The sequence below is a fragment of the Erpetoichthys calabaricus genome, chromosome 7, assembly GCF_900747795.2.
Source record: "Erpetoichthys calabaricus chromosome 7, fErpCal1.3, whole genome shotgun sequence".
In the NCBI taxonomy this organism is placed as follows: Eukaryota; Metazoa; Chordata; class Cladistia; order Polypteriformes; family Polypteridae; genus Erpetoichthys; species Erpetoichthys calabaricus.
The window spans coordinates 160968122-160983187 of NC_041400.2; the positions used below are offsets into that span (position 1 = coordinate 160968122).

A 15066-nucleotide genomic window follows, 5' to 3' on the forward strand; every position below is an offset into this window, starting at 1 on the left:
ACTGAAAAGGTGGTAAGGCATTGTGTAATTTTTTGAAACGTCACCTCCACTAAATAAAACGCCTATTCAGTCTGTCCCTGTGATTACACTCTCTCCCCGTGCATTTGTACTTTACCGCTATTCCTTTCCATCGTTTCGAGTCTGACCCATATGCTAACCTAAATATCGGCAGTGATTTAAATGATTAAATAAATAAATAATGATCATATTTTAACAAATAAATAATATGTACAATTTACCTTTTACTGTTTGTGAATTCAAATCTCGAAGTACTTATTTAAATAAAAAACGTGTTGCATTCTAAATAATATTACTGTGCTCTGCATTACTGTTGGCTATTGACAGCTGGTGCTGTACATTGCTATAAAGCAGTGCCTATAGACTTTTATTCAGCTGCAAAATCTGATTATACTTCTGTAAGTAAAACAAGGATGCTTAATTGTAGTTCTGTATATCTTAAACCTCTGGGAAAAAAACGTACTCAAATAAATTCTATCAAATAATGTCGACGAAAAATATATATGAAAGGTATTTTCGTAATATTACGAAGGTGTAGTGACACTCTGTTAAGATCTTGCTGTTAATATAATACTTTTGTTAATTGAAATACTGTATGAAAACGTGTTCGGGTCTATTCTTTACACACAAAAAAATACTAATTTGAATTGTCTCTAGCGGGCATCCTCCCTGTTAAATATAATTACGATGTATCTGCTTTTCCTCTAAACCTTACAGGCGCTCTTATCCAGTTTCAAACAACACAATGCATTTTTGACAGACCAAAATAAACAGCAACATTGACCCGTGGGAAAAGTGACTATTTAGATAGTAATCAATGCAGAGTTTCAATTCAGAAACATAGTGACACATAATTTTCATTACAAATAATATGGTGATGGAACGATTGAATATAATATTTCTATATATGTGTTAAATAAGTAATTGATTTATTGATTGATTAATTAATTATTTTTTTATGGATAGCGGTCAGCCTCACCTTTATGATAACACTTAGACACATGTGACATCGTGAAATACGGTTGCCCAAACCAGAAGCTTCAGGTCTCGCAGTTTGTGTAAAACACGAATGAAACGACAGGAAAATGAAATGTTACATATTAAAGAATGACAAATTCAGAATGCAATAAAAAAAGTTCAAGAATAGACTGGGGTCCTATGTAATGTGTTACTAAATTTGTTTTGAGTAGGATCATTAGAAATAATAAGTATTTTAATTGAATCAGAAGTTAATGGCATTCATTTTCTAAAACTATATCATTAATAGGCCACCGGTTGTGAATGGAATGCATGACTTAAGAAAAAGGCTGCTGATTTTAGTAGCGAATGTAATCGATTAAAAGTAAGTTTCAGTCTCGAAGGGTTTTGTATATGTTAATATTTCTCTAGAACTCCTTTGGAAAGAAGTGTAGATTTCCTTTTCTATAGATGCTGTAGGCTTTCGGGCCTGAGATCCCCTCTGCCGATTCCGAAGAAAGATAAGAAGCCGCCAAGCCACCACCTCTGTCTAGACTAAGGACATCCCAATCAAACTTGTTTGGATTAGCCTTCAAGATCCATCGACCTAATCGGCCTTCATAGAAAGAAAGCACAGGAGCTGCAGTAACACCCTGTCTTCCTGTTTTGTGGTGCTGGTCTGTTCCTCGGGGTATAAACGAAAAGTTTAAGGACAAAAAAAAAAAAAAAAAGTCCCTCCGGGCTACAGGCTCAATTAACGGTTTTAATAAATCGGCTCAGCACACTTCAGATACAATATGACATCCTTGTCTTCATAAACCTGCAATTACAGGATACCAGGAAATGTGATGCGACAGAACTGAAGAAGCAAAAACAAAAGGTTTGGGACCATATCGATGTCTTCTTTTAATGCACTCTTTTAATTAGTAGACAGTCACAGTAATACGCCTGTATAGTGCTACTGTAAAATATTTATAACCCTTTGAACCCCACCTACTTTCCTATACCTGCTCCACCTCCACATGAAGCATTCTTTCTCTCTTTTCCACGGCACATCCTTTATAAATGTAAAGAAAGGCATTATGGAACAGTATGAGAGCCCCGTCATACACTTTCAGTGACTATTTCCTACAAAAATCACAGAAAACTGAAGGCAGACACTAGATGTGTCATACTCAGAGATTCATATCAAACCTGCCTCAGATACAGGACGGGAATATTAAAGCAGTATAGCTGAGAAATACGTCGCGTGAAATACCGATAGACTGACTAACTCTATCTATCTATCTATCTATCTATCTATTTCTTTATATAATGTCTTTTATACCTGTCTGTTTGAGAACTATTGTAATTGCAATACCATGTCTATAAACCGACCCTCATTTCTTTGCGCAATTTTGTTTTTCATTTCATCTTATTTATGTCAGAACATTTTCTTCTCTCGGCCTACAACAAATATATAAATAATTAAAGTATATTAATTTTCCACCACTTCCCATCCCCTTCAAAAACCTAAAAACAATCCTCCTTGACCAATGTTAATCAAATGAACTCTCTACTGATCTATGCAAGACGCACAAAAATGAGGTATATCCTGCCCCCTAACTCGTATACAAAAGAAAAAAAGTATGTATTCGTTGCTTTGATTATAAATATTATCCAGTGATCTCGAGGTTGTCGGCGTTTACAAAATGTTATAAAGTATTTTATTGATTCCCCCACTTCTCTCACTATGTTTCGCTTAGCCTGTCAATGAAAAATGAAGGTCCGGCAAATGAATGGATGAGTGTAGTTTTTCATATTAAGTTGACTATTAAGCGATTTTTATTTCTCATTTTCAAACTTTATGTCAAGTTTGCGATAATCTGTTTGTCATGTTGTATTTTGGAAAGGAGCTTGTTACAATCGTCACGGTGATCATTATAACCGTATGTACCTTGATTAATCCGTTGCTCATAACCGGTAATACTCAAACAGTACATGCCAGTATTTCAATCATAAAACCTGAAGAAAAAAAATTCTTGTCTTTACTTCATCCAATAAGAGGCCACATTAACCTATATGCGACTTCTTTTAACTGTTTAATAAGGTGCATACTATTCATTTTCTACCGTTTACAGTCTAAGAGTACCAACAATACATTTTTAGTATATAAAGATGTATTTTAAAATTATTCATGTTTATTTGAAGAATTTGTTCAGTGTAAAAGTCATCTGAATAAAAATCAGTGTAATTGAAGAAATTCTACACCACCCCACATCTTAAAAAGGCAGCAACAAATACAATAAACCTCAGCATCGTTTATTTATTTATTCTTTTAATTTGGTGAACATTACCCAGACTACTACCTAAACAGATAAAAATAAGATATACCAAACGTTAACTTCGTAAACTGCACTCATCAACGCGTAGTTCATATTGCTTAAAAACATAATGGAAATAATAATAATAAACACTCAATAATTATTGCACTTTTTGACTTATGTCAAACTTTTATTAGTGAAATAGTCCTGAAGATATATTTCTACATATGGCATTGTTTTACATAATCTTCCAGAAAAGACAGGACACATAAAATCTGACAGATTTTTCAAAGATCACGTTACAATCTTTCTTTTTACCTTCAGAAAAAGAAAGAAAAAAGTAGCAAGTCTTCGGACAATAAATAATAAATTATATATATATTTATATATATTTATATATTTGCAGTACAAGAACAAAAATCCTTTTTCCACAGCTAAAACTGTAGTTTTAACCATTAACTATACACATCTTTGGGAAAAAAGTTCTTGGACGGACACAAATTCACACACAAAATTCCCACGAAGCTTGTGGCAAAAGAGAGGTATACCTTGTTGCAATGCTTTAGTACTTGGGCTTTTACAAACTGGATTCAAACGAAAATGTAAAAGCTAAGTCTGCAGATCCCCTTTCTCGTCTTCTTTGGGGAGAACCAGCTACATGCTAATTGAACCAAGATCAAATAGTCTTGTCAGCCGTAAATATCTGCAATGCATGTCAGCGTTTCAAAACTGATCCGAATACATCCTGGCAGGTCTCGATTGTCCCGCGTGTCCATCGACTTGCAGCCCTGACAGAGCTCTTTCACTTTTTGGCAAGGCTGTAACCCACTTCATATCCACATAGACAGCACCATTGAAACATGATGAGACTATTTCTTTCTGTCCGTTCTATTAGCCTCTACAGTTTGCAGATGTATTTATTCCCTGCACAATATTTATATTATAATCATCTTCCTTGCTTTGTTTCTCTTCTCTTTTATATATATAGATATTTATATATTTCTGCAAGAAGTCCTGGATGTTCCGAACCCTGTGTCGGCTTTTATAGGCAATTCCCATGATTGTCTTCACAGTGTATAGTACAACCAAGGGTTGTCTGGATAAAGAGGCTTCGTGCAATTTTCAAAGAGGATGGTGCAACCAGTACGCAGGAACCAGCCTTGGACCGCAGTTTTCGGAGAGTCCACTAGTCTCACCACCTCCATTTTTTAAGGGTAGTTTTCTAAGCGTTGTCTCCAGTTCTCACGCCTCTATAGGACTTGACACCATGCTGTTGGGTGTGTCTGGGAGCTGAGATGACATCGACGCCACTTCGCTTCCGGTGGAATTTGAACCCGGGCCCCCTTCTGAAAAATTCACCTGAAGGACAAACATATGAAGCTTGTTTAGTGACTGCTCCTGGAACAATGCAAAAATGTTCTTTCTAACCGCGGTAAAATAATAACCCTATCAGATGTACCAATGTATTGTCACCTGTAATAATTAAATTTGTCAAATAACAAAGAGGCAGCCTGGAAAATAATCTTCTGCTCGATGTTTGCATTAAACACGTTTTAAAGTTCATTAATAAATAAAACATAGAGGAAACGAGCACAATTATGAATTCTCTAAAACCGCTTGTAAATTATACCACATGGAATTATTTTTAAAAAATGAAAGAAAAAAGGAGCATCATTATTTGTGGATTGTTTAAGATCCAACAGAGTTATTCTTTGAGTAACACAAAGGTTAAGCCTCTTTCTGCATTGCACAGTACACTAATGGGAAGATTATTTCTGCAATTATTATCTAGAACAATTCAGAGCACATGCACACAAAAAGTCTGTTTGCGCTTCGCTTGATGCTCTCCTCCCGATAAGAGAAAGGTGCGTGCTGGAGTGCAGTCTCCGCGGACAGAGTGTGCTTTGTGTCTGCTGCTGGCACTCACCAGTTGCTGAAACGCAGGCTGGTCTATGTCACTCTGCAGTGCGAAGTCGCTCAGTACTTTCCAAGGCGGTTGGTAACTCTGCACCTCCACTGGGTTCGCCTGCAAACCACCGTCATGTCTCTCTGGACTAGCCGCCACCATTGGAGTTCCCGTCATTCCCTGGATATTCTGCAGGCAATCCCAAAGAAAATAATTGAAATCTCAGAACTCTTCAAATACAACCGGCTTTCAGTTTGCTATAATGACCAAGTAAAAACATTAAAGGAATCTTAAAAGACATTTTTTCCTCACATTTAACACTAAGTTTTTGCACATATTCCCCTGCTAGTCAACGTCTGCCGATTGAATTTTAAATCACGTATAAATAAATACTTTGTTGTGCGCCAAGAATCTGTCGATGTGAAATATTGAGGAGTTTTCACTAATTTAGCATATATTATTGTGTATTAAGTCATATTACTCTTTTCTTTACTTTTGAGTGCAACAACTGGCCAGAATGATTCTATTGATATATCAACGTTTTAAAAGAATGTATGAAAATACCATCTACGCGTTATCCATCCAGTTTCTGAACTTCCATTCCCTATTAAGCTGGAGAAGATGATAGGCAGCAGCGAGTGCAAGGCACTCTGGACGCCGGTTCATTGAGGGTTCTACTCACGCAAACACCAAATCCCACTAATTTTAGTATCCATTTAAATATGCAGTGGGACATAGACCTATATTCACATGGAAAGAACATGCAAACTCCACGTGGATCGTGACTCTAGGAGTCCAAACCGCAGGTATATCCAAAGCACTGAGACAGCCGAATACTGATGTCTCTACCAAAATTTGGCAAAACTATTCGAAAGAATCTGTCTCAGACACCTTTGAACGAGAATCAATCCACTAAAATTATGAAAATGTAAGTGAAATAATGTGTTTAGATCTATGCATCTTTTTGGATCAATGTTTATCAATGACCGTTGCGAAAAAAGAACCTCTTCGATTCCATGATGAAAAACCTGCCTATGTAGAACTGCAAACACATTCCCCGTCTCTGCCAGTAAGTCATATTTTGAAAGTGAACACCGATATCTGTCGTATGCGTCACATTTTCGGTCTCCCCCTATAAGTTAAATAGACTTAAGGAAATGCGTGCCTGCTTTGCCTTAGTCCATTTCTTCTCGCCGTTAGTTCGTTATATTCCCGTGCAGTGGTCCTCACCGTTTTGTCATTAGGTTGCTGTTGCTGGAGTTGCTTCATGAGGATACTTCTTTTCTTGTCCTTGCAGCGTTTGTTCTGAAACCAAACCCGAATAACTCGTGGACTAAGGCCAGTCATTTCCACCAGCTGTTCCTTCATAAGGGCATCTGGCCTCGGATTGGCAGCGTAGCAAGTCCTGAGAGTGTGGAGTTGCTTCTCATTGAGCACCGTCCTTACTCGGGTTGTCTTCTCTGGCTGTTTGTGAACATGAGGCCGTAGAACTGGCTGTCTGGCAGATATTGGCTCTGCTGTAAAATAAAATAGAGACATATTTATAATATTTAATTAAGGCGCTTACTTCCACCTATCCTTGTAAAAGTGTCAATATGGCCTTAATAAGACGACAGATCAGTTCATGTTTTCATCTTATACACTTTTCCCCGCACAAACTGAAATGTATAAAAAATATTGTATAAAATTAATTTCTATTTACAAAAATAAATAGTACAAGAAAAGGAAAATCATATCATATAACATATTATATATATATTACATATTATATATACACACTCAAACATTGCGCGACGAATGATCGTAAAAGCAAAATTAAAACGAAGAAACAAATGCTTATTATTTATCGAATTGTATATTGAGGTTAAGGAAACAATAAACATTCGTCTAAATTTCAATGCGTCCGCTTATTGACACGGAGTAATTAGCAACATGCCGATTTTCTCTTTAAAATATATTAGATGCAATTTTACAGGACTAAATCGGTCCCTTTCCTTAACTGATAATATAATACAAAACACTTCTTGGCGATTCTATGTCAATTGTTAATACAACATGTGAGATTATACAATATAAGACCCACAGAAACTCGTCAGAACATCTTCACTGGTCACTGCAAATATCTAACGTTCCGTAGCATGAGCGTTGTGCTCAGATGGAATTACAAATGTGAATTGCACAGTTTTAAAATAAATCACAGTGATAATAATTAAATAAAAATATATAAATATTTAGATATCAGTTTAAATATTCAAACAAACCACGAAAAAAGAGATTAAAACTGGGTTCTCAAAGTAAGTACTTTATTTACGTCGTGCGACTCTTGAAATAATTTCTCACTTCTGTAGATTGCCGCATAAAGCTATTAAGAAGCCCCGTGTGTGTGTCAGCACGAAATGGACTGCTGCAGCGGGGTTTAGTGATAAAATTAAGGCACACGCGTGAAGAACTCCAGCTGTGTGCTCTTACTAGATCATATAAAACTCTCTGATGAGACAGGATCAGTTTAAATGTCAATTAGTGCAGATTAGATTGTTGACAGTTTTAAATTACATCTCAGGTATAAGTCGTTTAGCAGGGGTGGTTTCCGTTGGACGTTTAAAGTTTTCCTTTTCTCTTTTTTAATTACATAATGAAATATTGGCTTGGTTCATCACTGTAGTCCTTAAACCTGTTTGTATTACTTTTATCTATCTATCAATTGATATTTGTTAGAAATGATAAGACAAAAAATATATATATTTAAATTTAAAAACAAATACAATGTTGGTTTATCTATATACTTTATCAACTTGTATTCGCAATCACATGATATATAAGGATAAGGGTGTATTGGTTAAAGGGAAAGTTAAATATATTTGTTTTACTAGCCGAACGGGTTAAAAGCTATACCAGCGCTCAAAAAGACACTTTCTGCTAAGATTAAGTCTAAACTTGAATGGGAAAGTACGGACCTACAAGGTTAATAGGATGAAATTATCTTAATTGCTGCAGAAGGCACTTGAGGTCGGCCATGCTCCTAACCTGCTGTTAAAAGACACATAACATACCTGCCATCTGTAAAGGTCTTGTAGGGTTTAAAGGGCTGAGGGGGTCCCCAGCTCCCATTGTTGCTCTTTCTACGACATCGTGATCAGCTCTACAGAAAAGGCCGTCTTCCCTGAGAGCAAACTCGTCCCCGGGGATGAGCTGCCGGCTGCAGGCCACACAGCGAAAGCATTCGATATGGTACACCTTGGAGCGCGCTCTCATCACGAAGTCGTTCTTACTGAAGCCTATGCTACATTTTGCACATTTGATTCCGTATAACCTAAAAGAAAGAAATATATATATATATATATGTATATATTAAAAAAAAAATCGTTTAAGGAAATAGAAATAGCTAAGGCGCATTCAAATGTACACTTTTAAAGTGACGTTTATGCATAGTCACAGTATAAAAAAGTTAGCAGAAGATGAAAATATTTCAACGCAGCAGCAATAAAGTATGCATAACAATTTAAATCAAGACAGGGCATAAAACTCTTTTAATATTCAAAACTGAGAGGTACACTTTGACAAAGGGCATCACATTGTTCTTACAAGTCTTCTAAACATTGCCCACATTATACTTTGAATGAAATTCATTCCAGATCACAGATTTTTTTCCCCACGAAACACATATCGAAAACGTGTTCTGTCTACACTGCACATCCTAGAAAACCTTTGAGTTTATACATTCTTATTGAATTTTGGCAACGGAGGTACCACTTGTCGCAACAAAAGCCAAGCAGCGACAGTGAACCTAGCCAAAATATTCTGATTATTATTCTTATTTATAAGTTATCTACCTGGCAAGTGTAATAAATAGGTATGCTAACCTAGGCCTGTCATATGTTATTATAATGTCAATTGTTCTGTAGCCGACTCCAAACGTTTGAAGTTTCGGTTTATTATTGTAATAGTTACGTTGTTTTCTAAAAACACAAACAAAGCAGTCTTCATTGTTTTTCGGGAGACCATTTGAAAAGTATTTTGCACTTAAAGGTATTATCACTATCACTCATATCCTAGGCGTTTCTGAATGTTAAATAGAGGCACCAGAGAAGTGGTTTAGACTCTTCTTCTGTCAGTGCTTTATGATATGGTCAATAACATTAAAGTACTTTGTGATAAAGTTTAATAATAAACATTTTCTGATACATTATTCTCACGATAATAACTGTTAAAATTGCACTGCTATCACCATCTTAATATGCAGCATATGAGTGGATAATTTTATTAATTGAAATTTTTCAAGATAAAATTAATAACAGTAGCATGACTAGTGAGATTATGTCGGTACAACAAAATGATTCATATTTCTGAATTTCTGAAGACATACAGAACTATACCTATAATGGTATATAATATATTAATATATTGATTTATTTGTCAAACGATTAGGAATTGATATTGCAAATAAATTATCTAACACTTCTTTTGAAATCATAAAAATATTTATCTGCTTTCAACCACGCCATCCTATAGTAAATAGGTGAAGGACAGTAAGATGGGGAGACCACGCCTTTATTAAATCTCTCGAAAAATATGATTATGGATTATTAACCGGTTGCAAAACACAATCCCAGAAACATCAAACTACTGTTGCGCAATATGCAAAGTTGTACGTGTCATTTTTGCAATATTGTAAATTTGACAAATTACACTAAGATAAAAAATAATCACATTTGAAATTAACCTATTTAGTTACAGTTGAAACAGTAATGGTAGTGGTTCCTTAAATAGTTCAATTGCTTGCAGTATCCTGCAATTAGAAAATGACGGAAATACTTTTTCGACATTTTTGTTAATTGCAGAAACAAAGAAACATTACATTTTGCCACTCACTGAAAGCAAATACGCGATGTACAAATCCGTGTACACTTTTAAGAAGTGTTTGTCTTTGGGATTGTTAATTAAAATGTTCTGAAAACCCCACAATTACATATATGTTAGTCGAATACCAGAAGTAAAGGACAGCGCGAAGAGAACAGCAACAAAATTGAGATAAAAGGCCGGTAACTGGGTGCTCTGTTTAATGTGTATCAGAACTTAGTCTGACAGCTTTCAGTTTATCAGTATCCAGATTTTTAATGCTAGGAAGGAAGCGATTTTATTATCTAAATATGCCAATTGTTTTCAGTCAAATGATCGGCAACTTGATATGCTTTGTCAAATTAAGCAGGAGAGATAAGATAAGACATACAGGAAAAAAGATACTGTCAAGGGGTAATACGCGGAAGATAACACCCAGACACACCAGCTTTGTTTGTATATTATATATTTATTAGACTGATTGGTTGGTTCATTGATATATCGACTGATTTGTACATTTCAATTGTGACTATTTCGTTTTTTTTCCATTTCACTATAGTTACCTTATTTGAAAAAATCTGTCCAACAAGTGCTATATGACAAAAACAGCTTCAATGACAGATACTCGCCATTAATTAAATACACAGACGACTTTTGTAGTTAACGATTCTAACTAAAAATGATCATTAAGATGCGCTTTTTAAAATAGCTACCAAGCTCTTAAGAAAACCTTTCAACACTTAGGTAATTGTACTCGAAGTAGGCAAACATTGTATGTTTGTATTTTATATTATACATTCCAAAAAAATTTGAATGGACAGTGTAACATTTTATCATCTGGTGACTAGCGTTATCTGACAAACATCTGTCGAAAACAATTGAAACACATGGGTTCAAAATGATAGCAAACAAATATATGAAAGAAAGGCCAGTTAAAGAGGACCCACCTGATGTAGTCTCTTTTACAGTAGGTCTTTCCATCTCTAACAAAGCAGGTACACGACTCGTCCAAATACTGATTACATTCTGCACACTTCAAACACGCTGCATGCCATTCCAAATCCGGTGAAACTCTTAGAATATACTGATCATGAATTTGATTTCCACAACCAACACATAATGACATTAGGCGTTTTTCTGTAAATAGAAAATTGCACGTTGAAATATTCAATTAACTTTTGTGTATCTTAAAGAATCCCAGTACACCCACAGTTTTTACAACCTCACAGAGGCCAGATTCTCAAGTTTTATGCAGCGAGTTTCAAAATAAAACAAAGTAGCTATTATTCGGTTACCAAGAAGACATTTCCGCTTTTATAAGTCGTTTCAACTTGTCAATCGTGATTTGACATTTATCCAAAAAGTTCAACAACGTTAATCGTTTGATATATTTTAAAATCAATATATTAAGAACTTTGTTTATATGTGTGTTGTTGCATTATTCCTTCTTTCAGCTTTATGAGCTAAAGTTTTTTTTATTATTTTCTACAGACATGCTGCAATCACACAGCGCTAGTAAGACTAAACAAGGTACAGAGTTCAGCAGCTTTTAACTCAGCATCAGGATGGTAACAATTTTACTTTTGCTTTAACTTCAAAACTAACACGTTTAAATGTGAAACTTACTTTTTGGTGGGTCTCCCATATCTCCCATGTCAAGATAGTAAGGAGGTGTTAGGTCCACTGTGAAAATGAGGTGCGGCACTTTTGCAAAAAAAAAAAAATCTTTTTCTTTCTTTCTTTCTTTCTTTCTTTCTTTCTTTCTTTCTTTCTTTCTTGTTTGCTTGCTTGCGTTCTCTGTGTAGGTTTTTTTTTTCTTTTTCCAGGTGAGAGGCGCTTTAGTGCTGTACTTTTAGATCAATGCAGTATTGTTCACGTTGTTGGTAAAGTGTACGGTGCGCCGCAGTGCCTTGTCTCACTGCTGATGAGGCACTCTTGTCCTTATCTCTCACTCAAACTCTCTGCTCCAACTCTGGTCGATCGCCATTGGTCTGACGTGAGGCGTATAAACGTCATCTCATCGCTCAGCTGATTGGCCGAGAGCAAGCAGAGCAGCTGTTCTATTATCACATTTCAACTCCTCAAGTCGTCCTCTTCTTTCTTTCTTTCTTTCTTTCTTTCTTTCTTTCTTTCTTTCTTTCTTTCTTTCTTTCTTTCTTTCTTCAAAGTCCAAGCATAAAGCTAGGATTGCCGTACGCCGTTACTGCTCTAATAATAATAATAATAATTTAATATAAGAATCTTTTTATGTGTTTTTAGGTTTCACTAGTATCATCGATCAGACATTTCATAATTGTAAAGCTCTGTGTTTTCTTGCTTAAATCACATTTAGGGTTTCTTTGCTTTGACGGTTGTGTGTGTAATAAGAATGTAAAATTTTGTTTTAATATGTTTATTTTTACGTTGTTTATTTATTATGGTGCTATGAATGTTACACATAATATTAGGAGCATGTTTGTATATCTATCATTTCTATGGTTTGGTTGTACGTTGGCTAAAATTCTTTTAAGTCGGTTTTCTTTATTATGGGATCCAAATATATTTACAGTATTTAAATGCATTACATTAGTTTAAAACTACGTACAGCGAAAAACTATCAATAATGGCGTATTTTACCTGCAGATATCTTTGTGGATGTTGGTATTTGTAGATTCATTAAGGAATATCGAAAATGATAATTTACTGATACATAAATATTGGGCATGCCTCTTTATCCAAATGTACGGTATTGTTTTGACTTAGCCGATTTTGTGCAATTCACAAAAGTATTTATTTATTGCATACTTGTTTCCCTAAAAGTTTATTGTGTATTTTCTCAAGCATTGCTTAATAAACAACAAACTGCTTTTATTCTTTGGAACAATATACTGGCAATTTAAGTTTTTCATTCATTATATAGTGACAATATTTCTTCCGTTTGTGTAACTTTAGTTATTTATAACTCTGTATGAAACATTAAACAATTTTCTTGTGTAATTGCCATTAAAATCGTTTTCTAACCATTCCTTTTTACTAAACTAATTCACGCCGCACAGCAGAGAATAATGATTTGTTTCAGAAGTATGAAAGAAAAATACTTAAATCTGCTCACAATATTAGAGCGAAGTCAATAAAGGTGATGACACTCAAGTCTTTTTGAACGTCTGTTTCAATGCTTTCAGCAGTTAAGATTTTAAATTATTTTATGTAACTGTATAAATGCCCTTTAGTGTTTCTTTGTAACGTTACAATAAAGTGCAAAGCGGAGCTTTAAAATAATCATATGGTCACACAATATAATTTAGCAGGAACCGAAAATTAATTGATTGGAAATTCACATGTTACCACATATATAAGTTAGAAATACACGCGAGGTTCAGTATGCTAATAAATTTATTCTTAAAGGCGTTTCCATTTCTTATCTTCTAGTTAGCGGATAAAGGGTGTATCATACTCGAAACCCCTTCAGACAAGCATAGCCTATATGTGTTCACAAAATTTTATTCTCCATATAAAACAATATGTTGTATGGATAGTATGTAAAATAACAAACTTTAAAACCTACATTTAGACATGCAAAATAAATCGAAAGCAGAATGTCATTATAAATCCGCGACACCTTTTCGTGTTTAGCTTTGTAAACCAAAAGGCAATTATACAGAGTAATTGCAGATAATGACGGTTTTAAAAAGACAAAGTGACACGTGGTTTCATGTAAACCCAATGTGATGGGTAATTTTACTTAATAGGCAAAACAGAGCACGTACCAGTAGGCCCGTTATTATACTATATCAGCAAGAAGTACGGTAAGAAGCCGTAAACGACTATTTCGATTTTACTCTCCGCAGTTACGAGTACATTTTTATTAACCGTACAGAGGTGTAAGTTATGTATTTTTGAATAAAATGCAGTATTCTGTGGAGCCACCTTTTTCCTCAAACATTTATAGCCTAAGACACACGCACTGTCATAAACCATTGGTCTAAGTAGATTCAAAGCGCCCTCTTGTGTTAAAAACGTCGATTGTCGCGCATTTAGAGAGACGCACACTATAACTTGAAGAATGCACACTGCAACTATATATACTGCTTACAGATCACTTGCTCATATTGTTTTAACCTGACAAGCATAACTCGTTTTTAGCCTTTAAGATATATACATTTTTAATATATCGTTTATCGTGTTGCCATATTTTATCGAATGCGTATTGGGCTAATAAAATGTAAAATAATAATTAAAAAACAAATATGCGTGTAGTATAAAATAACTATGATTCAGTTTCATTTTATACTTTTTCTGTATTCGTTTTGATTATTATCCCATTGCAAATTGGCATATATTTTCCCAGCAATTATGCTTAGATGTACTATTTTACGTTTAATTCCATACCGTGTGTCGATCACACGTACATCGACGCCTATTTTAAGCTCAGTCTTTGTTTAAAATAATTGTGGTGTGCGTGTATGTGCGTGCGCGAGTCTGTGTGTGTGCGTGTGTGTGTCTGTGTGTGTGTGAGAGAGAGAGAGAGAGAGAGAGAGAGAGAGAGAGAGAGAGAGAGAGAGAGAGAGAGAGAAGAAAATAAGTCTGAGGGTTGAAATGTTCTTTGTGTGTGAGCGTAAGTAAAACTTCTCAGCGGGTTTTGTTTCCTGGGACCGTTGTGTGGGCGTAAAATAAGCTTGATAGAAGTTTTCGGTCAGCATGAAGATAATAATACCAGTGGATAGATGTAAAACATCTTTCTAGGTTTAAGATTACTTTATTCAACGCGCGTTTTAACACGAGACATATACAGTACAGTGCCCACAATTAAACTATCTATCTATCTATCTATCTATCTATCTATCTATCTATCTATCTATCTATCTATCTATCTATCTATCTATCTATCTATCTATCTATCTATCTATACCAGAAAAAATATATATAGAATGTTTGAAACGCTACAGAAAGACCATTATAATTATAACATAAATTATTTGCGATGAGTAATCTCCTGTGTGATCAATGTCATTCTGCCTTTGGTAATTTATTTTTCGGTATGAATCTGACAAAGCCCATTAATACTTT

The 15066-nt window shown here is 34.9% G+C and overlaps 1 protein-coding gene across 2 annotated transcripts; it reads right to left on the reverse strand.

Annotated features, from left to right (window-relative positions):
- Positions 1-3438: 3438 nt before the first annotated feature.
- isl1a (ISL LIM homeobox 1a) lies at positions 3439-12012 on the reverse strand. Of its 2 annotated transcripts, XM_028805628.2 has the most exons (6): positions 11647-11991; positions 10968-11157; positions 8235-8494; positions 6415-6701; positions 5206-5373; positions 3439-4637 (listed from the first exon to the last, which is right to left on the reverse strand). In XM_028805628.2, the coding sequence occupies exons 1-6, from the start codon at positions 11672-11674 to the stop codon at positions 4521-4523; spliced, it is 1050 nt and encodes a 349-aa protein (XP_028661461.1). In that variant the 5' UTR covers positions 11675-11991; the 3' UTR covers positions 3439-4520. The 2 variants fall into 2 exon arrangements, with proteins under 2 accessions (XP_028661461.1, XP_051785493.1); XM_051929533.1 differs by lacking the exon at positions 3439-4637 and having other exon boundaries at positions 5214-5373; positions 6350-6701; positions 11647-12012.
- Between the last annotated feature and the right edge of the window lie 3054 nt (positions 12013-15066).